Genomic DNA, 23,272 nt, shown 5'->3' on the forward strand with positions numbered 1-23,272 from the left:
ATAGTCAGTGTGGGGCTGACCCATAGCGGCCATAGTCAGTGTGGGGCTGACCCATAGCGATGGGGCCAGAGCCACATCCTGACCCATAGCGACCATGGTCAGTGTGGGGCTGACCCATAGCGATGGAGCCAGAGCCACATCCTGACCCATAGCGACCATAGTCAGTGTGGGGCTGACCCATAGCGGCCATAGTCAGTGTGGGGCTGACCCATAGCAATGGGGCCAGAGCCACATCCTGACCCATAGCGACCATGGTCAGTGTGGGGCTGACCCATAGCGATGGAGCCAGAGCCACATCCTGACCCATAGCGACCATGGTCAGTGTGGGGCTGACCCATAGCGATGGGGACTGAGCCCTATCCTGACCCATAGCGACCGTGGTCAGTGTGGGGCTGACCCACAGCGGTGGGGCCAGAGCCACATCCTGACCCATAGCAGCCATGGTCACTGTGGGGCTGACCCATAGCGATAGGGCCAGAGCCCTATCCTGACCCATAGCGACCGTGGTCAGTGTGGGGCTGACCCATAGCGATGGGGACTGAGCCCTATCCTGACCCATAGCGACCGTGGTCAGTGTGGGGCTGACCCATAGCGACCGTGGTCAGTGTGGGGCTGACCCATAGCAATGGGGCCAGAGCCACATCCTGACCCATAGTGATGGTCAGTGTGGGGCTGACCCATAGCGATGGAGCCAGAGCCACATCCTGACCCATAGCGACCATAGTCAGTGTGGGGCTGACCCATAGCGGCCATAGTCAGTGTGGGGCTGACCCATAGCAATGGGGCCAGAGCCACATCCTGACCCATAGCGACCATGGTCAGTGTGGGGCTGACCCATAGCGATGGAGCCAGAGCCACATCCTGACCCATAGCGACCATGGTCAGTGTGGGGCTGACCCATAGCGATGGGGACTGAGCCCTATCCTGACCCATAGCGACCGTGGTCAGTGTGGGGCTGACCCACAGCGGTGGGGCCAGAGCCACATCCTGACCCATAGCAGCCATGGTCACTGTGGGGCTGACCCATAGCGATAGGGCCAGAGCCCTATCCTGACCCATAGCGACCGTGGTCAGTGTGGGGCTGACCCATAGCGATGGGGACTGAGCCCTATCCTGACCCATAGCGACCGTGGTCAGTGTGGGGCTGACCCATAGCGACCGTGGTCAGTGTGGGGCTGACCCATAGCAATGGGGCCAGAGCCACATCCTGACCCATAGTGATGGTCAGTGTGGGGCTGACCCATAGCGATGGAGCCAGAGCCACATCCTGACCCATAGCGACCATAGTCAGTGTGGGGCTGACCCATAGCGGCCATAGTCAGTGTGGGGCTGACCCATAGCGATGGGGCCAGAGCCACATCCTGACCCATAGCGACCATGGTCAGTGTGGGGCTGACCCATAGCGATGGAGCCAGAGCCACATCCTGACCCATAGCGACCATAGTCAGTGTGGGGCTGACCCATAGCGGCCATAGTCAGTGTGGGGCTGACCCATAGCGATGGGGCCAGAGCCACATCCTGACCCATAGCGACCATGGTCAGTGTGGGGCTGACCCATAGCGATGGAGCCAGAGCCACATCCTGACCCATAGCGACCATGGTCAGTGTGGGGCTGACCCATAGCGATGGGGACTGAGCCCTATCCTGACCCATAGCGACCGTGGTCAGTGTGGGGCTGACCCACAGCGGTGGGGCCAGAGCCACATCCTGACCCATAGCAGCCATGGTCACTGTGGGGCTGACCCATAGCGATAGGGCCAGAGCCCTATCCTGACCCATAGCGACCGTGGTCAGTGTGGGGCTGACCCATAGCGATGGGGACTGAGCCCTATCCTGACCCATAGCGACCGTGGTCAGTGTGGGGCTGACCCATAGCGACCGTGGTCAGTGTGGGGCTGACCCATAGCAATGGGGCCAGAGCCACATCCTGACCCATAGTGATGGTCAGTGTGGGGCTGACCCATAGCGATGGAGCCAGAGCCACATCCTGACCCATAGCGACCATAGTCAGTGTGGGGCTGACCCATAGCGGCCATAGTCAGTGTGGGGCTGACCCATAGTGATGGAGCCAGAGCCACATCCTGACCCATAGCGACCATCGTCAGTGTGGGGCTGACCCATAGCGATGGAGCCAGAGCCACATCCTGACCCATAGCGACCATGGTCAGTGTGGGGCTGACACATAGCGATGGGGACTGAGCCCTATCCTGACCCATAGCGACCGTGGTCAGTGTGGGGCTGACCCACAGCGGTGGGGCCAGAGCCACATCCTGACCCATAGCAGCCATGGTCACTGTGGGGCTGACCCATAGCGATAGGGCCAGAGCCCTATCCTGACCCATAGCGACCGTGGTCAGTGTGGGGCTGACCCATAGCGATGGGGACTGAGCCCTATCCTGACCCATAGCGACCGTGGTCAGTGTGGGGCTGACCCATAGCGACCGTGGTCAGTGTGGGGCTGACCCATAGCAATGGGGCCAGAGCCACATCCTGACCCATAGTGATGGTCAGTGTGGGGCTGACCCATAGCAATGGGGCCACAGCCCCCTCCTGACCCATAGCGACCGCGGTCAGTGTGGGGCTGACCCACAGCAATGGGGCCAGAGCCACATCCTGACCCATAGTGATGGTCAGTGTGGGGCTGACCCATAGTGATAGGGCCAGAGCCCTATCCTGACCCATAGCGACCGTGGTCAGTGTGGGGCTGACCCATAGCGATAGGGCCAGAGCCCTATCCTGACCCATAGCGACCGTGGTCAGTGTGGGGCTGACCCATAGTGATGGGGCCAGAGCCACATCCTGACCCATAGCGGCCATGGTCAGTGTGGGGCTGACCCATAGCGACCATGGTCAGTGTGGGGCTGACCCATAGTGATGGAGCCAGAGCCACATCCTGACCCATAGCGGCCATGGTCACTGTGGGGCTGACCCATAGCGATGGGGACTGAGCCCTATCCTGACCCATAGCGACCGTGGTCAGTGTGGGGCTGACCCACAGCGGTGGGGCCAGAGCCACATCCTGACCCATAGCGGCCATGGTCAGTGTGGGGCTGACCCATAGTGATGGGGCCAAAGCCCCCTCCTGACCCATAGCGGCCATGGTCAGTGTGGGGCTGACCCATAGAGATGGGGCCTGAGCCCTATCCTGACCCATAGCGGCCATAGTCAGTGTGGGGCTGACCCATAGCGACCGTGGTCAGTGTGGGGCTGACCCATAGTGATGGGGCCAGAGCCCCCTCCTGACCCATAGCGACTGTGGTCAGTGTGGGGCTGACCCATAGCAATGGGGCCAGAGCCACATCCTGACCCATAGCGACCGTGGTCAGTGTGGGGCTGACCCACAGCAATGGGGCCAGAGCCACATCCTGACCCATAGTGATGGTCAGTGTGGGGCTGACCCGTAGTGATGGGGCACAGAGACACACCCGGCCCCATAGCGAATGGCAGAGCCAGTAGTGACCCCCCCTCTGCCCCCAGTGCCCTGCCCCATGGCTGCCCCACTGCTCCCCCATTTCTGCTCCATAACTGCCCCACGGCACCGCACTCACCTGGGATCAGTGGGTCTGAAGTGCAAAGATAGAGGAAGCTGGGGGGGGAGAGTGAAGGGCTGCCCCATAGAGCCCAGAGAGCCCCATGGGCTCCACAGGTCCTATAGAGCCCTGACGCCCTATAGATTCCTGCACCCCATTGCACCCCCATATTATTGTGACATATCTATATCTACACCCCCTGTGCCCCATAGATCCCTAATCCCGATCGCCCTCCCCCCAGGGCCCCATACTCCTATGCACCCCACAGCCTCCCCCATAGTACCCTCTGTGCCCCATACATCCTGTGCCCCATAACCCCATATAGGCTGCTCCATAGGTACCCCATGCCCCATAGCCCATACCCCATATACCCCAAAAGCCCCGCTTTGTGCCCCATAGATCTCTATGGCCCACAGTTCCCCCTCTGTGCCCTATAGATTCCTGCACCCCACATCTGCCACGTGCCCCACATCCCCCCCGTGTGTTCCATAGATCCTGGTACCCCTTAGATCCCCTGAGCCCCATAGATTCCTGTGCTCCAGAACCATCCTGTGCAACCCATAACCCCCCATGCCCCATAACCCCCTGTGTGCCCCATAGATTCTGTGCCCCACATCCCGTACAGACCCCACTTAGCCCCCAAAGGTCCCCACACCCCATAGCTCCCTGCATACCCCACCCCAGAGGTCTTGGCATCCAGTAACACCCCTGTGCACCCCATAGAACCCCTGTGCCCCAAAGCCCCACAGATTCATGTGCCCCATACATCCCCTGTGCCCCATAGATCCTGTGCCACGCAAAATCCCCCCTGCCCCATAGTTTCTGTGCGCCCCATAGCCCCCCGTGTGCCCCAGAAATCCCTTGTGCCCCATAGCCCACCCTGTGCACCCCATACCCCCTGTGCACCCCATACCCCACCCTCATGCCCCATAGATCCCCCACTCCCCATCCCGTGCCCCCCAACCTCTCTGTGCCCCACAGCGGCAGCTCTGCCGCCTCCGCTGCCCATCGGCCTTTATATGGGGCAGAGCTGGGGGGAGGGCGAATTCCTTGGGGGGGTGGGGGGGTGGGGGGATGGGAGGAGGGGGAAGGGCAGCCCTAACCCCTGCCCCATGGCTGAGCTATAGGGCAGAGCAAATCCCATTGTAGGGGTGGGATGTGGGGGGTGCCTATGGGGCAGGATGTGTGGATTTGGTGAGTGTGGGGCATCTATGGGGCGGAACCCCCATGTCCCCTCCCTGTGGGGCATCTATGGGGCAGGACATGGGGGTCTCCATGTGTGGGGCACATCTATGGGGCAGGACACCTGTTTTCCCTGTCTATGGGGCATCTATGGGGCATAATGTGTGTGTTTGCAGTCTGTAGAGGTGCATCTATGGGGCAGGATGCCTCTTTTCCTTTGTCTGTGGGGTGTCTGTAGGGCAGGACATATGGGTCCTGCTGTGCATGGGTCATCTATGGGGCAGAACAATGGGGTTCTGTGTGGTGCCTCTGTGGGGCTGAACCCCATGTCCTCTCCATGTGAGGCATCTGTGGGGCAGGACATGGGGGTCCCCATGTATGGGGCCCATCTATGGGGCAGGACAAGTGGGTCTGCAGTCTGTGGGGGGACATCTATGGGGCAGAACCCCCATGACCGTTGCTATGGGGCATCTATAGGGCAGGACATGAGGGTCCCCATGTGTGGGGCCCATCTATGTGGCAGGACAAGTGGGTCTGCAGGCTGTGGGGGGCATCTATGGGGCAGAACCCACATTTCCCCTCCCTCTGGTGCCTCTATGGGGCAGGACATGGGGGTCCCCATGTGTGGGGCCCATCTCTGGGGCAGAACAAGTGGGTCTGCAGTCTGTGGGGGGGCATCTATGGGGCAGAACCCCCATGACTGTTGCTATGGGGCATCTATAGGGCAGGATACGGGGATCCCCATGTGTGGGACACATCTATGGGGCAGAAAAAGTGTGTCTGAAGTCTGTGGGGAGGGCATCTATGGGGCAGAACCCACATTTCCCCTCCCTCTGGTGCCTCTATGGGGCAGGACATGGGGGTCCCCATGTGTGGGGCCCATCTCTGGGGCAGAACAAGTGGGTCTGCAGTCTGTGGGGGGGAATCTATGGGGCAGAACCCCCATGACCGTTGCTATGGGGCATCTATAGGGCAGGACATGAGGGTCCCCATGTGTGGAGCCCATCTATGTGGCAGGACAAGTGGGTCTGCAGTCTATGGGGAGCATCTATGGGGCAGAACCCCCATTTCCCCTCCCTCTGGTGCCTCTATGGGGCAGGACATGGGGGTTCTGATGTGTGGGGCCAATCTATGGGGCAGGACAAGTGGGTCTGCAGTCTGTGGGGAGCATCTATGGGGCAGAACCCCCATTTCCCTCCCTCTGGTGCCTCTATGGGGCAGGACATGGGGGTTCTGATGTGTGGGGCCAATCTATGGGGCAGGACAAGTGGGTCTGCAGTCTGTGGGGAGCATCTATGGGGCAGAACCCCCATTTCCCTCCCTCTGGTGCCTCTATGGGGCAGGACATGGGGGTCCTGATGTGTGGGGCCCATCTGTGGGACCCATCTATGGGGCAGGACAAGTGTGTCTGCAGTCTGTGGGGAGCATCTATGGGGCAGAACCCCCATTTCCCCTCCCTCTGGTTCCTCTATGGGGCAGAACATGGGGGTCCCCATATGTGAGCCCCATCTATGGGGCAGAACCCCCTCTTCCCCTGGCAGGGGGGGGCCCTCTATGGGGCAGGCTCCGTGGGCCTGGCTCGTGTCCCGGCACTTGTGGGGCGCTGACAGGCGGCTCCTCTATCAGGCCCCGTTATCTCCCCCCGCCCCCCCGGCCTGGCGCCGCTGTGGGGCCGCGCTATGGGGCAGGGCCCTGGCACCCGGCCCCACACGTGGGACCCACTTTGTTCCTGCAAGAGGTGACACATTCCCACGGGGGGGGGAGGAGGCGGGGGGGGGAGGGGGATGGGGGGGATGGGGGGAAGGGACATTTTTGCTCCTAAAACTGTGGAATTCATCCCAAAATGAGCCCTAAAATGGGGGAATTTGGGGGGAATTTGGGGAATTTCAGCCTCTCCAGGCAGATTTTGGCCTGAAAAAGGAGGAATTTGACCCAAAATGGAGGAATTTGACCCAAAATGGAGGAATTTGACCCCAAAAAGGAGGAATTTGACCCAAAATGGAGGAATTTGACCCAAAATGGAGGAATTTGACCCCAAAAAGGAGGAATTTGACCCCAAAAAGGAGGAATTTGACCCAAAATGGAGGAATTTGACCCAAAAAGGAGGAATTTGACCCCAAAAGGAGGAATTTGACCCCAAAAGGAGGAATTTGACCCAAACCTGGAGGAATTCGGCCTGAAAATGGGAATTTTGGGGTTAAAAAGCAGGGTTTTGGCCAAAAATCGGAGGAATTGGGTGCTAAAAAGGAGAAATTTGGGGCTAAAAGGGAGGAATTTGGGTGGAATTTGGGGAATTTCAGCCTCTTGAGGCAGATTTTGGCCCAAAAAAGGAAGAATTTGACCCAAATGGGAGGAATTTGGCCTGGAAAGGGGAATTTTGGGGTTAAAAAGCAGGGGTTTGGCCCAAAATCGGAGGAATTGGGTGCTAAAAGTAGGAATTTGGGTGCAATTTGGGGAATTTCAGCCTCTTGAGACAGATTTTGGCCTGAAAAAGGAAGAATTTGACCCAAAACTGGAGGAGTTAGGCCTGAAAATAGGAATCTGGGGGCTAAAAAGGAGGATATTGGCCAAAATTGGAGGAATTTGGTGCTAAAAAGGAGGAATTTGGGTGAAATTTGGGGAATTTCAGCCTCTTGAGACAGATTTTGGCCAGAAAAGGAAGAATTTGACCCAAAACTGGAGGAATTTGACAAAAATTGGAGGAATTTGGCCTGAAAATAGAAATTTTGGGGGTTAAAAAGGAGGCTTTTGGCCCAAAATTGGTGGAATTTTGTGCTAAAAAGGAGAAATTTGGGCCTAAAAAGGAAGAATTTGGGTGAAATTTGGGGAATTTCAGCCTCTTGAGATAGATTTTTGACCTAAAAAGGATGAATTTGACCCAAACTGGCAGAATTTGACCCAAACCTGGAGGAGTTAGGCCTGAAAATATGAATTTGGGGGCTAAAAAGGAGGATTTTGGCCAAAATTGGAGGTATTTGGTGCTAAAAAGGAGAAATTTGGGCCTAAAAATTAGGAATTTGGGTGGAATTTGTGGAATTGCAGCCTCTTGAGACAGATTTTGGCCCTAAAAAAGGAAGAATTTGACCCAAACGGGAGGAATTTGACCCAAATCTGGAGAAATTTGACAAAAACTGGAGGGATTTGGCATGAAAATAGGAATTTTGGGGCTAAAAAGGAGGATTTTGGCCCCAAATTGGAGGAATTGGGTGCTCTGCCCCACTGCTCCTGTACCCCAATGCTCTCAGTGCCAGGATGCAGGCTCTGCCCCACTGCTCTGGTACCCCGATGCTCTCATTGTTGGGATGCAGGCTCTGCCCCACTGCTCCTGTACCCCGATGCTCTCATTGTTGGGATGCAGGCTCTGCCCCACTGCTCCTGTACCCCGATGCTCTCATTGTTGGGATGCAGGCTCTGCCCCACTGCTCCGGTACCCCGATGCTCTCATTGTTGGGATGCAGGCTCTGCCCCACTGCTCCTGTACCCCGATGCTCTCATTGTTGGGATGCAGGCTCTGCCCCACTGCTCCGGTACCCCGATGCTCTCAGTGCTGGGATGCAGGCTCTGCCCCACTGCTCCAGTACCCCGATGCTCTCATTGTTGGGATGCAGGCTCTGCCCCACTGCTCCTGTACCCTGATGCTCTCATTGTTGGGATGCAGGCTCTGCCCCACTGCTCCGGTACCCCGATGCTCTCATTGTTGGGATGCAGGCTCTGCCCCACTGCTCCTATACCCCGATGCTCTCAGTGCTGGGATGCAGGCTCTGCCCCACTGCTCCTGTACCCCGATGCTCTCATTGTTGGGATGCAGGCTCTGCCCCACTGCTCCTGTACCCCGATGCTCTCAGTGCTGGGATGCAGGCTCTGCCCCACTGCTCCCCCGATGCTCTCATTGCTGGGATGCAGGCTCTGCCCCACTGCTCCTGTACCCTGATGCTCTCATTGCTGGGATGCAGGCTCTGCCCCACTGCTCTGGTACCCCAATGCTGTCAGTGCCGGGATGCAGGCTCTGCCCCACTGCTCCGGTATCCCGATGCTCTCAGTGCTGGGATGCAGGCTCTGCCCCACTGCTCCGGTACCCCGATGCTCTCAGTGCTGGCTCCTTCCTCCTCCTGCAGGGCTGAAGGCTGCAGCCGGAGGATGCTGCTGGGTTCATTGCTCCGCTTCCTCCCGCAGCCCGGCCCCCGTGCAGCCTTCCCCGTTCTGCTTTGAATACTTTCCACGGAAGACAAAAAGAAGCCGTTTTCACCCCAAACAGGAAGCACGGGGCCCGTGGCGGGGCTCGCCTTGGAGGGCGGCTGTGGGGCAGCGGAGATCAAGGCCGGGTCAGGACCAGAGGCATGGGGTGGGCGCTGCGGCTCTGCCTGCTGGTGACTCTGGGCTGCCCTTGGGGTACGGAGGGATGGGGTTGGATGGATGGGGTTGGATGGGGTTGGATGGATGGGGTTGGATGGATGGGGTTGGATGGATGGGGTTGGATGAGGTTGGATGGATGGGGTATGGGGTTGGATGGATGGGGTTGGATGGATGGGGTTGGATGGGGTTGGATGGATGGGGTATGGATGGATGGGGTTGGATGGGGTTTGATGGATGGGGTTGGATGGATGGGGTTGGATGGGGTTGGATGGATGGGGTGTGGATGAGGTTGGATGGATGAGGTTGGATGGATGGGGTTGGATTAATGGGGTATGGGGTTGGATGGATGGGGTATGGGGTTGGATGGATGGGGTATGGATGGGGTTTGATGGATGGGGTTGGATGGATGGGGTTGGATGGATGGGGTATGGATGGGGTTGGATGGATGGGGTTGCATGGATGGGGTATGGGTGGGGTATGGATGGATGGGGTTGAATGGGGTTGGATGGATGGGGTATGGATGGATGGGGTTTGATGGATGGTGTATGGATGGATGGGGTTGCATGGATGGGGTTGGATGGATGGTGTATGGATGGATGGGGTTGGATGGATGGGGTATGGGTGGGGTATGGATGGGGTATGGATGGATGGGGTTGGATGGATGGGGTATGGATGAGGTTGGATGGATGGGGTATGAGGTTGGATGGATGGGGTTGGATGGATGGGGTATGGATGGGGTATGGATGGATGGGGTTGGATGGAGGGGGTATGGATGAGGTTGGATGGATGGGGTATGGGGTTGGATGGATGGAGTTGGATGGATGGGGTATGATGATGATGTCCTAGGGATGATGGTGTCCTGAGCTGATGGTGTCCTGGATGAATGGGATCTGCTGGCCCAGGGACACTGTGTCCCTGCAGCCCCATGACAGCACCCGAGGTGACAGGGTCTCATGTGGGGCATCCCTGCCATGATGATCCCATGATGATCCCATGATGACCCCATGATGATCCCATGGTGATCCCATGATGACCCCATGATGACCCCATGATGATCCCATGATGAGCCCATGATGATCCCATGATGATCCCATGATGACCCCATGATGATCCCATGATGATCCCATGATGATCCCATGATGACCCCATGATGATCCCATGATGACCCCATGATGAGCCCATGATGATCCCATGATGATCCCATGATGAGCCCATGATGATCCCATGATGAGCCCATGATGAGCCCATGATGATCCCATGATGATCCCATGATGATCCCATGATGACCCCATGATGATCCCATGATGAGCCCATGATGAGCCCATGATGATCCCATGATGATCCCATGATGATCCCATGATGATCCCATGATGACCCCATGATGATCCCATGATGAGCCCATGATGAGCCCATGATGATCCCATGATGATCCCATGATGATCCCATGATGATCCCAAGATGAGCCCATGATGATCCCATGATGATCCCATGATGATCCCAAGATGAGCCCATGATGAGCCCATGATGATCCCATGATGATCCCATGATGATCCCATGATGATCCCATGATGATCCCATGATCCTTCTCCCCTCCGGACAGGGTAGCAATGGGGGGAGCCCCCACACTACAAACTGGAGTATTGCTCCCACCAGTGCCATGGGGCAGCGGTGGCGATGGTCGGACTGGATGAGCTCCGAGCCCTTTCCCAACCCGACCATTGATTCCCCGCTCCTATGGCCCCGCGGGGCTGGGCTGGGGCAGCGCTGGCTCTGCCCCCCTGCCTGCCCCATCCCTTCTCTCCCCTCTGCTCCTCCCCACAGGCAGGGTCCATGGGGTGAAGGAAACGGTGCTGGGTACCCTGGGCCAGGCGACGATGCTGCGGATCCCCCCGGAGCTCCGGGCCCTCACCCTGCGCTTCGGAGCTGGGCTCTGGAAGCGGGACACCGAGGACCCACAGCGGAAGCTGATCCTGCTCAAGTACGCGGACGGGACCCACACCAACTACGTGCGGGACCGAGCCCGCTTCCACGAGCTGGATTTCTCCCTGGAGATCCTGAACACCAGCCGGCAGGACGGGCAGCTCTACGAGTACAGCGTGAGCAAGGGGCCCGAGGAGAAGGTCTGGCGGATACAGCTGGAGGTCTATGGTGAGCAGTGGGGCTGGGTGATGCCGGCTTCCCCACAGCGCCGGGGGGCAGGCGGGGTTGGGGGGGAGATGCCCACCCTGATGTCGAGGGGCTGCCGGGAGCATCTGGTGCATCCCTCTCTGATGCTCTTCGCAGCTTAGAGCGGTCCCTATGGGGATCCCCTATAGGGATGCTGGGGAGGGGCTCTTCATTAGGGACTGCAGTGACAGGACAAGGGGTAACGGGTTCAAACTGAAACAGGGGAGGTTTGGATTGGATCTAAGGAGGAAATTCTTTCCTGTGAGGGTGCTGAGGCACTGGAATGGGTTGCCCAGGGAGGTTGTGAATGCTCCATCCCTGGTTATGCTCAAGATCAGGTTGGATGGAGCCTTGGGTGAGATGGTTTAGTGTGAGGTGACCCTGCCCATGGCAGGGGGTTGGAACTGGATGATCCCGAGCTCCTTTCCAACCCAAATTATTCCATGATTCTACGGATTCGAAGCCATTTGGGTTTCCCAGGCACAACAACCGCCCCTTCCCTCCCTCTCTGCAGAGCCTGTGTCCCCCCCCAGCATCCAGATCCTCAGCTGGGTGCTGGCCAACGGCACCTGCAGCATCACCCTCGACTGCGCTGCGGAGCGAGGGGACAGCATCGCCTACAGCTGGGGCAGCGCCGACGCCATCGCCTCGGGGCCCTGCTCCCGCAACAGCAGCCTCCTGCACCTCACCCTGCCCCTGCACAGCTCCAGCATCTCCTGCTCCTGCACCGCCAGCAACCCCGTCAGCACCCGCAGCGTCGCCTTCCGCTCCTCCCGGTGCCGCCAGCAGCGAGCGGGTGAGTCCCCAGCGCTGCCCCTGCTCCTGGCCTTGCTTTGCTGGGCTCTTGCTTTAGGCAGCCCCGAAGGAGCCTTTTGGGGCTGCTTCGGAAGGGGAAGGACGGGGAGGTTCCGGGCCTGGGGAGCAGAACCCGCTCAGGGGCAGCTTCCCCTCCGCGGGCTCTTGGGGCCAAGTCACGCTGCCTCCCATGGGGCTTCCCTTGTGATGGCACCCAAAGGTGACCTCGTGCTGCAGCCCTATGGGACCCTCGGAACAGGGAGATGCTGAAACGAGGCGTTCCAGGGGCATGTGGGGCTTGTTCCTCAGCCCTCCTTGCCCCAAACCCCCTTGCGCCCCTGTGCGATGGGACCCGTTGGTGGTCCAGGAGCAAGGCTGGAGCTGCACGGCTCTGTCCTTTACAGGGCTTTTACACCCTGCAGTGCCATGGGGCTGCCCCCCCCACAGGCACTGGGGGCATCCTTAGGGCTGTATCTGGCCCCGATGGCACCTGCAGCAGGTTCTTTGCTGCTCGGGGCAGCCTGGAGGCGATTAAAGGATGCTCTGCTCGAGAGAAGCGTTTCCTGCCCCTTGTTTCCTGTTCTGCCGAGTTAAACGGTCCAAAACGAGGTGACAAAAAGGCTTTTAGCGGCACATCCTGCTCGGCTCTGGGTGCTGTGGGGCCTGTGGCTGATCCCATCCCCTCTCTTCTCCCCCGCCCCATTGCAGGCAGTGCCGGGCCGGGGCCGCAGGGTCTCCTGCTCGTGGTGGTGGTGGTGGTGGTGCCCATGGGTGCAGTGATGCTCATCGGGGCCCTCGTGGTTGCCCGTGTGGCCAAGGCCGGGGGTGAGTGCCGGGGGTGCCCGAGGCTCCGTGCTTGGGGTGAGCCTGGTGGAGGGACAGGAATGGAGCGAGGGGTTGGTCCCTATGGATCTGCGGTGTCCTGGGTTGGTGCTGCGCTTGGGAAGAGTTGGACTCCATCCTAAACGTCTTTTCCAACCCGGGTGGTTCTGTGATCCTAAGGGCAGCCTGGGAAGGAGCAAAGCGAAGGTTCCTTAAGGGTGCCCATGGCAGGGGGCTTGGAACTGCATGATCTTAAGGTCCTTTCCAACCCAAACCATTCTATGGGTCTAAGGGGAGCCCTTGGGGCAGCTCCGGTGCCTGAAGGGGCTGCAGGAAGCCTGGAGAGGGGCTGGATGGAGGGGAACGGCTTTAACCTGCGCGAGGGGGGATGCAGATGGGATCCGAGGCAGGAGCCCTGCCCAAGGAGCTCTCGGGGTGCAGGAGCAGGGCGGTGACACCTGAGCCCCCCCTCAGTGACTTCCCCATCCCCTGCAGGCGGGCAGGGGGGCTCAGCCCCCCCCGAGGACAGCGCAGTGCACACCATCTACTCCCAGGTGCAGCGGAGGCAGGTGAGCCCCGGCCACTGCTCCTTAGGGATGGGACCCTGGTGGGGTTCCTTGGGTGGGGGCAGCAGCACCCAAAGCCCCCAGCTCGCTGTTGGGTGCCTCTTGGTTGGGCTGCAGCACCCTATGAATGGGTGCTAACGCAGCCCTGCGACCGGGGAGGGAGAGGATGGGGAGGCTTCTGCCTCATCCCCCTTAATGCAGGAACTGCTGGGAATGAGGTTGGGTGCTGCAGCCCCCAGCACCTCAGGGTGGCTCTGGGGACAGACCGCGGGTTTTGGACCCACTGCTCCCCAAAACGCAGCAGGAAGTGGGGAGGAAACGGTGGGTCCATGGGGGGCAGAGGGAGGGAAGGGTCCCCACGGTGAGCTCTGCGCCGCTGCTCACCCTTTGCTCTCTGTGCAGAGGCAGAAAGGAGCCCCCATCACCGAGCCCCCCTCCTGCATCACCATCTACACCACAGCCACCAGCCAGCCCCTGGACACGGCACTGGTCCCCAGCGCAGCCCCTTGTGCCCCACGGGACCCCCCGGCACAGCCCCACACCCTGCAGGGCCACCTCGTACAGGTAAGGGTGGTTCTGCCCCCGTGGGCATCCCCATGGGCTGACCCACATCTGCCCCCCAGCTCAGGCCCCTCTTTTGCATCCCTGCTTCTCGCTGCAGAGCCCCATCAAGGAGCCCACGACCGTTTATGCCAGCGTGATGATGCCCACGGCCTGAGCCTCTGCAGGCAGCCTCTGCTCCAGGGACACCAGCATCACATTCCCGGCTTGAGGAAACCCTCCCCATCCCTATGGGACTGCGGCCGAGCTGGGGCTGCCATGTGGAGGGGAGGGACGGCAAAGAGCAGGGCTGGATGAAGGCAGGCACCAAACCTCCTTGGGTTATGGTTAAGGGAAGACCCTGGAGCACGGGGAGGGGTGGAAGGGCTCTGGATGCAGCCACAGAGGGAATCGGGTCCTCGGAGGGGAAGGCTCCAGCGCCTCAGCTCCGGACAGCAGCACCGGGAAGCGTGGGGCTGGTCTGCCCCCCAACCTCATCCCTCTGCCCCACGGGCTTCACTAGGGGGAGCCCCACGCCCGTGGTACCGGCGATGCGAGCTCAACAGCAGCGGGCTGGACCCGGGGGGAGGTTGCTGTAACCCGGCTTGGCTATGGGCTGTAACCCCAGTGAGTTTGCTGTGACCAGAAATTATTTTCCTATGATCAGAACCGATTTTTCTACAACCAAAGTGATTTTTCTATGACCAAAGTGATTTTTCTATGACCAGAACTGTTTTTCCTATGACCAGAAGTGTTTTTTCTATGACCAGAAGTGATTTTTCTATGACCAGAACTGTTTTTCCTATGACCAGAAGTGTTTTTTCTATGACCAAAGTGATTTTTCTATGACCAGAAGTGATTTTTCTATGACCAGAACTGTTTTTCTTATGACAAGAAGTGATTTTTCTATGACCAGAACTGTTTTTCCTATGACCAGAAGTGTTTTTCCTATGACCAGAAGTGATTTTTCTATGACCAAAGTGATTTTTCTATGACCAGAACTGTTTTTCCTATGACCAGAAATGATTTTTCTGTGACCAAAGTGATTTTTCTATGACCAGAACTGTTTCTCCTATGACCAGAAGTGATTTTTCTATGACCAAAGTGATTTTTCTATGACCAGAACTGTTTCTCCTATGACCAGAAGTGATTTTTCTATGACCAAAGTGATTTTTCTATGACCAGAACTGTTTCTCCTATGACCAGAAGTGATTTTCATTCAACTTCTGTTGCAGAAGCAGCTCTGACACCGCCGGGTTCCTGCTGCAGCAGACTTTGCTGTACCCCGGAGGCTGAGCTCAGCCTGGCTCCCGCACTGGGCGCACTCGTGCCCCTGCTTGGGCAATGCCTCTGCCCCCTTCTCCATCCCCATCCCTTCCCACTGCTCCCTGTAGGGACAGGCAAGGGTTTTCCGGGCCCTCTTTCCCAAGACCTTTGAAAGCTGAACTTGAAGCCTCCCCTGCCCGCAGCAGAGCCCGCATTCCCTGCAGCAATCCCCCGGCGATGCTGGAGGGGGTCTGGATGCAGGACAGCGGCTGTCAAATCATCCCAAATCCGAGCTATTTTATAATCCCAAGGGCCCGCAGCTCACTGCTGCCTCCGGGAAAGGGAAATAAACGTATGGGAAAGCCTTTTGGAAAGGGTTGCTGGACGAGTGTGTCACGGGCTGCTCCAGCGCATCAGCTGAGCTGCTTCCTTGGAAAAGCCTCCAAAGCAGCAGCTTCACCAGGATCCCGGGCAGGACCGCAGAGGGGCAAGGTTTGTGACTCTAAAAGGGGGTAAAACCTCACATCCCGTGCCTGGTGCTTGGTGCAGGATTTAGCCCGGTGCTGCTCCTTGCAGGGTGATGGAGCACCCCGTGATGGGGCATCCAACCGCTGGCATGGGATGCTCGGGATGGGGAAGGGTTCCAGTGACAGTGCTGATGGTGCCAATGGGTGGCATTGAGCCACGGTGCCACAGGGATGCTGGCTCCCTTCGGATGGTTGGAGGAGACAAAGGGGGTTCCAAGGTGGTCCATCCCCTGGGTGTCGCTTTGTGCCTTAGCCCACAAGAGGAGCCCATCCCCAGTGTCACAGCATCCCTCATGGAGCATGCCCTGGTGACACTGGTCCATGGCACCAGCGTGCTTGTGGGTGATGGGTTCCATGCTGCACCTCTCCAGGCTGGTTCCTGCAGAGGAGCTGGGCTGCTTCTCACACGGAGCCGTGGTGCTGCTCTTTGTCCCAGATGCCACGCTCCTCTTTGCTTGGAAGTGGAGCTTTTCGGATGTTTTCATTGGGATTCCTTCCAGTGCCCAAAGGGGCTGCAAGAAGCCTGGAGAGGGGCTATGGACAAGGGATGGAGAGAGACAGGCCGAGGGGAATGGCTTGAACCTGCCAGAGGGGAGATGGAGATGAGCTCTTAGGCAGAAGCTCTTCCCCGTGAGGGTGGTGGGACACTGGGATGGGTTGAATGGAGATGCTGTGGCTGCAGCGTTCAAGGGCAGGTTGGACACAGGGGCTTGGAGCACCCTGCTCTAGTGGAAGGGGTCCCTGCTTTGGAGCTGCATGAGCTCCAAGGTCCCTTCCAACCCAACCCACTGTGGGTTCTGTGTTTATCCCCTGTCTATTCTACGCTCATGCCCATCAGCCCCACGTCTCCGACGTCCCAGCCATTGGGTGAAGCAGTTATCTCCACCCATGCAGTGTTGGAAGGGGAGGCTGTGTGCTCACATCTTCCTCTTGCTGCCGCACGCTGGGGCACATGCTGGGTGCAGGGAGCTCCCCTCCACGCGCCGTGGGTCGATGGATGGGTTTTGGTGCCTGACCCTCGCCTTCGTCCTTCAGCAAGCAAGTAAGTGCCAGGTGCTCCTTCTCCCTCAGCAATGGAGGGCCCGTGGGGAGGTTTAGGTTGGTTTTAAGGACTCCTGGGAGAGCAGGGATGCGTGGGACCAATGGTGAAGGATCCTCGCAGGGATGTTGGGCAAACCAGGGTGAAAGATGCCCGGCACGGCCCAGTGCTGGCCCCTTGCTCTCCTGTGCAAACGAGTGACTGCTCCAGTCCATCTCCCTCCAGCTGCTGCCAGATGTGCCGGGTTGGATGCGCTCCGCTCAGGGGTTCTTCTCTTTGTGTCCTCCCTGCTCCCGCGGGTTTCTGCTGGGGAATTCGGGGCTGTTTGGAAGGGGGGGATGCGCTCTGGCTCCTTTCAGCAATGGGAAATGGGCCTGGGGAGGGTTTTACCCCCGGATGAGCCCTGCAGTGTCCTTATCTACTGCTTCAGCAGGGCTTCCTCCAGCTCTATCTGCCTGAGCAGCTTTTCCTGCCATGCGGTCAGAGCCTCCTGTTCTGGGAACCGGAGATGCAGAGCCCTGGGGTGAGGTGGGACCGCTGGGCTCCGGCTGCCTGCCCGAGCCAGGATCAGTCCCCTTTCCAAGCAGTGGGGACGCAGCCTCCATCCCCAGCCCACGCGAGGGAGCAGCGGCTTTAAACTGGGGATGGGAAGTCTTCTTGGGAAAGAGGGAACCAGCTCCACACTGGGTGGAGAAGCCTTTCTGCCTGCTTAGAGCTCAGCTTGGCCCTCGCGGGCTGGTGCTGAGGGGAGCCTTGCTGAGCTGCTTCTTGCGCTTTCATTTTGCACCACGGGGCTCTGCCCCTTGAGCCCCTCCGTGCAAGGGAAGCTGCTTCACGAGCACTTTGGGGGATGTGAAAGCGCAAGTCCCGCTGTGGGACCACGGAGGCAAACGGATCCTTTATAACACAAAGGATTCCCCTAATGAATGCCATCACCCCGGCTCCTTGGTGCTCCGGGATCAGCGACGCAGCGTGCATCCTTATCCCAAGGGGTGCTCCAGATGCTTCGTGTGGTTGCAGCCCAGAAAGCCTCTCATCTGCTGGGCTATGGGGGGGATCCTGCCCCTCTGCTGCGCTCTGTGAGACCCCCCCTGCATCCCGCATCCAGCTCCGGGGCAGCAGCACCAGAGGGATGTGGAGGTGCTGCGAGGGCTGGAGCAGCTCTGCCATGGAGCCAGGCTGAGAGAGCTGGGCTGGGGCAGCCTGGAGAGGAGAAGGCTCCTGAAGGGGAGACCTGAGAGCAGCTCCAGTGCCTGAAGGGGCTGCAGGAAACCTGGAGAGGGGCTTGGGACAAGGGATGCAGGGACAGGCCAAGGGGAATGGCTTTAACCTGCCAGAGGGGGGAGATTGAGCTGAGCTCTTAGGCAGAAGCTCTTCCCTGTGAGGGTGCTGAGGCGCTGGCACAGGGTGCCCAGAGAAGCTGTGGCTGCCCCATCCCTGTCAGTGCTCCAGGCCAGGTTGGAGCATCCTGCTCCAGTGGAAGGGGTCCCTGCCCGTGGGGCTGGATGAGCCTCAAGCTCCCTTCAACCCAAAGCAGTGTGATCCGATGACGTTACCCGCAGTGGACCAGAGGTGCTGTGCCCTGCGGCCCCTGGCTCTCAGCCTGTCCGTGGTGTCGCAGCGGGCGATGAGGAGCCCTTTCCACCCAAGGCCCCTTCCCCACATCCTGTCCCCGCTCCTCTCCGCAGCGCGCAGCACCCGCGGCACGGAGCTGATCGGCGCCGTGGGCAGCTCCATCACCTTCCACCTCCGGAGCCCGGCGGGGGAAGCTGCCGCCTGGAGCTTCCACGGCGACGTGGTGGTGACCGTGCGCTTCGGGGACCCTCCGGAGGCCACCTTCTTCGACGACAGCTTCAAGCCCCGCTTGGCCTTCCCCGGCAACGGCAGCGCGCTCAGCATCTCCCGGCTGAGCCTGGAGGACGCGGGCACCTACACGGCGAAGAGCGCGGGCACCAAAACCGCCTTCACTTTGCGCGTTTACGGTAGGGACCTTCCACCGTTGGCCCTTTGCTTTATGCTCTGCGCTCAACGGGGGCTCTGACGGCTCCCCCCATGTCCCCCAGGGGTGCTGGAAGAGCCCACGGTGACCTGCACCGGGCAGAACTGCTCCGCCGGGGTCTGCCGCTACGCCCTGCTCTGCGCCGCCAACGGCGCCGGCGCTGGCGACGTCTCCTACGCCTGGAGCATGGGGAGCACGTGGAGCGCCGGGGCCGCGGTGCTGGTGGAGGAATCCCCCGTCGAGGAGCCGCTCCTCACGTGCACGGCTCAAAACCCCGTCAGCAGCCGCAACATCACCGTCGGCTCGGCCGCGGCCCTCTGCGCGGGTACCGGGCACCGAGAGGGGGCTGGGGAAGGGCCCTATCCTGCCCCTCGGGGTTCCGCTGCCCCCCGAGCTGTGCACGCAGCCCAGCGCGGGCATTGAGCTCTCTCCTGTTCTCTTCCCTCCCCACGCTGCAGAAATCACAGCCCAGCCTCCCACCGAGCTCCCGAGCTGCCCGTGCCCAGCCTGGCTCTTGGGTGTCTGAGTGTGCCCGAGCCCGTCCTTGCCACCCGGGGGGGGGGGATTTGGGGGGGGAGCGGGTGACCCCTCAACACCCCCTGCTTTGGGATGGCAGCGACAAAGCAATTCCTGCAGCGCAGCGGCAGGGGTGCAGGGGGGAGCCTGGCTCCGCATTCCGCTTTCCAGCGGGGCTCTTCCCACCCATGGGGACCCCCGAAGGCAAAGGGGCGTCAGTGGGGAAAGCTGTGGCCATGGAGGGGCTGGGGCCGGGGTCCCCGTCGCTGCTCTGCCTGCAGCATCACCCATCCTCATGCAGCGCATCGCCTCTTTCCCATGTTGGACCAGGGAGTGAGGGTCCCTGTGAAGCAGGGAAGGGCTCAGCAGGGCGTTGAAGCACGGCCGTGCCCGTTTCCCCCCCCCTCTGATGCCGGGAAGAGGCAGATCCACTCCGGGATGTTGCCACCGGACCTTGCTCTCTCTGCAGGCACCCACTCCAGCAGGAGGGCTGTGATTGCGGCCGCAGCGGTGGTCGGATCCGGAGCGCTTTTAGCATCCGTTATCCTCGTGCTCTGCTGTAAACCCAAAGGTGAGCAAACCCCACGGGTGCCTGCGGACCCGAGAGCCCCATCCATGGGAGTCCATCCCGGGCCCGACACCGGGGAGGGCTGCAGATGCTGGAGCTGCGGATGCTCCGTGGGGTTTGCTCTTGTTGCTGCTGCTGCTGCTGCTGACAGGAACCCCTGCGTTGCTCTCCCGCAGGCTGGAGGATCTTCCATCTGCCTGCAGATGAGGCTGTGAACACAGGTACGGCACTGGGGCTGCCCCAGGCGCTTCCCTCCCTCCCTCCATCCATCCCCCTTTTTTTTCCTGGTGGGAACAACCCGGCTGCATTGAAAATCAGGAGGGGAAATCATCCACTGCTGGGGCTTGGTACCAGAGCGGACCCCAACCCTCCCCGCGCCCTCACCCTGCATGCATGGAAGTGAGCTCCAAGAGGTGACCCCAGCGATGCTCCCGAGGCTGAAGCTCTGCTCTTCCCCAGTTTGCTGCTGGAAAACTTGGTGCCAGCCCTCCACGCAGGAGACCCATGAGACCCCCCCAAAGCATCGGGATGCTCAGGGCTGTTTTGCGACCCAGCCCATCGCTGCTACAACGGGGCCGGTGCCCCGCGCGGATCCCACTGACTCCTCTTCCTTCCATCCCTGGAAAACAGGGTTGTTTCCATCAGCTCACACCAACGGGGGGATTCCTGCCTCCTCTTTGCCTGCGCCTGGATGTTGGGGTGCACTCAGCACCGGGGCCATGGGCTCCTGCCGCCCAACCCTTGAGATCCAGCTCTTCCATGGGGAACTACGCACGAAGCATCTCCCCGCAGCAATCCCTGCCCTGCCTGAACCCTGCGTTGCTCTTCCTCCAGTGCTGCCAATGAGGGACACAGGAATTTTGACCCCCAAATGGGACTATGAAGGGTTTCAAGGGTCCTCTGGTGGGCCATGGAACGAGCTGACGCTGCCATAGTGGCAATGTCTGAAGGAGAGACAAACGCATCTCGCCCTCTGAAAGCAGCCGGGGATCTTGTACTGGAATGGGAAGAGCTGGTTTGCACTGGCGCGCGCTTCCACTGCCATCCTTTGAGCTGGAAGCACGCGCCCTGCTCCCACCTCCCGTGGGGCAGAAAGCGGGATGCAAAGCGATGCTCCACCTCCACCCAGACCCACAGCAACGCCCTCCAGCACCTCTCGGCCTGCTTTAAACCGGGATTCCCACCCTTCCCATCCACCGCAGCCTGTTCCCTCGCTGACCTTCCCCTCTTCTCTCCCCACAGAGGCCAGAGCAGAGTACACCACGGTGTATGCCCAGGTCGGCCCCTTCCAGCAGGTGAGTTTGTGCAGGTTCATCCCCATCCTCTGGGTACGTGCCCGGACCAGGATGCAGATGTGGGGTGGGGGGGTCCCTGCATGGCATGGGGATGACCTGGGGGGCCAGGATGGGGTGGGGAGGAAGGACAACCTCAGCCTATGGGAACTTGAATGGGGGACCTGGTGCTGGGGCTGCCCCAGGAGCAGCCAGCGTGGCCGCAGCCGCCTGCACGTCCCAGTGCATCACCGGGCTCGCCGTCCCCAGCCCCACTGAACCTGGTTTCTTTGGCTCACCTTGGGATGCCTCCGAGCCCTGGAAACCCCTTTTAAAGCCTTTCCCCCCAGGTCTACCTGCAAGAGGGCTCCACGACGACACCGACCCCCGGCGCTGAGACCTCCAAACCCACCCCTCCCACGGCGCCGGCTACAGCCCAGGTGAGCCGTGGCTCGTGGCCATCTCCCCTAAAGGGGCTCCAGCCCCAAGCAAGGAGATGGGGAAGACCCCAGGGAGAGAGATGTAACCCCTGGACCCACAGGCAGGAGCAGATGGGTCCTCACTGGGCTTTCCTGGGCTCCAGAGCATCAAACCAAGCCCATGGGTCCCCTCTCTCTTGCCAATGGAGGGATTGGGTTCCGCGAGCCCAAGCAAAGCTTTTGTCCCTTTGTGGTTGCAGACGGATGATGAGAAGATGGGTAAGGGCCTGCCAGGCTGCTGGGGGCAGGAGGAGAAAACCCTCTACGCGTTGGTCAGCTAGTGAGAGCAATACTCCAGTTTGCTCTGAGTGCGGGGCTCCCCCCATTGCTACCCTCTCTGGAGGGGAGAAGGATCATGGGATCATCATGGGATCATCATGGGATCATCATGGGACCATCATGGGATCATCATGGGATCAACTGGGTTGGAAAAGACCTTTAAGATCATTAAACCAAACCATTCCCAGCGCTGCCAAGGCCACCACTGCCCCATGGCACTTGGGGGGTGTGAGCACTGGTAGGGCCCTGGGCAGCCTGTTCCAATGCCTGAGCACCCTCTGGGGCAGGAATTGTTCCTCAGCTCCACCTAAACCTGCCCTGGGGCAGCTTGAGGCCGTCTCCTCTTGTCCCATCCCTTGTTCCTTGGGAGCAGAGCCCAGCCCCTCCTGTCAGCACCTGTAGGGAGCCATCAGGTCCCCCCATGATCCAGAGCTGTGGCTGTGCAAGGACGGGATCTGCTGCTCCTGATGGGCCACAAAGATGCTCCCAAGGGGAATGGCTTTAACCTGCCCGAGGGGAGACTGAGCTGAGCTCTTAGGCAGAAGCTCTTCCCTGTGAGGGTGCTGAGGCGCTGGCACAGGGTGCCCAGAGAAGCTGTGGCTGCCCCATCCCTGGCAGTGCTCCAGGCCAGGTTGGAGCATCCTGCTCCAGTGGAAGGGGTCCCTGCCCGTGGCTTTAGATGAGCTTTAAGCTCCCTTCCAACCCCAACCATCCCAAGCTTGTGTGATTCTGTGACTCCTGGGATTCGCCCTGCAGCACCTCGCAGTTTGGAGCCTCCCAATGGAGGCCGGGAAGAGCTGAGGAGCCCCTTAGCCCCCTTTCTTCCTGTTCCTTTGCCCTATACTTCTCAACGGGGCAAATACTTCAGCAGCTTCATTCGATTGCTCACCCGAAAGGAAGCAGGGACAACGCTTGGTGGTGCAAAGCTGAAGATGGAAACTCAGCCGGGAGCTGCCCTTTCAGCTCTGGCTGCTTCTGCAGTGCTCCTGCTCCTGCCGGGGACCTTGCAGACCTCAGAGCCCCCAGCACCGTGCTCAGCATCGCTCTGTGCCAGCAGCAAGCGGTTCGTGGTCCCCTGAGATGCTGTCATGGTCCATAGGCAGGAGATGATGCAGCCTGGGGGCAAACAGGACAAGGAAGGTGGCTGATGCTGTTCCACTCCACTGCTTTGATGGGTTTGGAGATGAGGTTTAACTCTTGGGTGAAGCGTTTGTATGGAAGCTTCAGGAGGAGAGCAGCTTCCCAAGAGATGCAGGGATGCTGCGCAGCGCGCTACTGGCTGCATCCCACCGGGATGCTTGCCCTGCAGCAGCGCCTGCGTGGCTTCACCCAGAGCTGGGATACCCAGCGAGCAGAACACGGGGCACCCCAAAT

The 23,272-nt window shown here is 59.9% G+C and overlaps 3 protein-coding genes across 3 annotated transcripts in view; 2 read left to right on the forward strand and 1 right to left on the reverse strand.

The window, feature by feature from the left end:
- Positions 1–23,272, reverse strand: part of S100A11 (S100 calcium binding protein A11) — a 112,820-nt gene that overhangs the window by 12,550 nt on the left and 76,998 nt on the right. The gene's annotated exons all lie outside the window — the stretch shown is intronic.
- Positions 9,050–13,552, forward strand: SLAMF1 (signaling lymphocytic activation molecule family member 1). The gene is made up of 6 exons (XM_057423172.1): positions 9,050–9,101; positions 10,887–11,213; positions 11,746–12,027; positions 12,735–12,851; positions 13,344–13,417; positions 13,532–13,552. Exons 1-6 carry the CDS (start codon positions 9,050–9,052, stop codon positions 13,550–13,552), a joined length of 873 nt encoding a protein of 290 aa, XP_057279155.1.
- Positions 18,581–23,272, forward strand: part of COPA (COPI coat complex subunit alpha) — a 79,403-nt gene continuing 74,711 nt past the window's right edge. The window contains exon 1 of the mRNA XM_057423291.1: positions 18,581–18,587. The gene's annotated coding sequence lies outside the window, so the exon portion shown is untranslated. The remainder of the gene's footprint in view (positions 18,588–23,272) is intronic.

The sequence above is a fragment of the Pezoporus wallicus genome, unplaced genomic scaffold (genome assembly GCF_028554395.1).
Source record: "Pezoporus wallicus isolate ANWC-B61680 ecotype Strahan unplaced genomic scaffold, APGP_CSIRO_Pwel_v1 scaffold_8441, whole genome shotgun sequence".
Lineage (NCBI taxonomy): Eukaryota > Metazoa > Chordata > Aves > Psittaciformes > Psittacidae > Pezoporus > Pezoporus wallicus.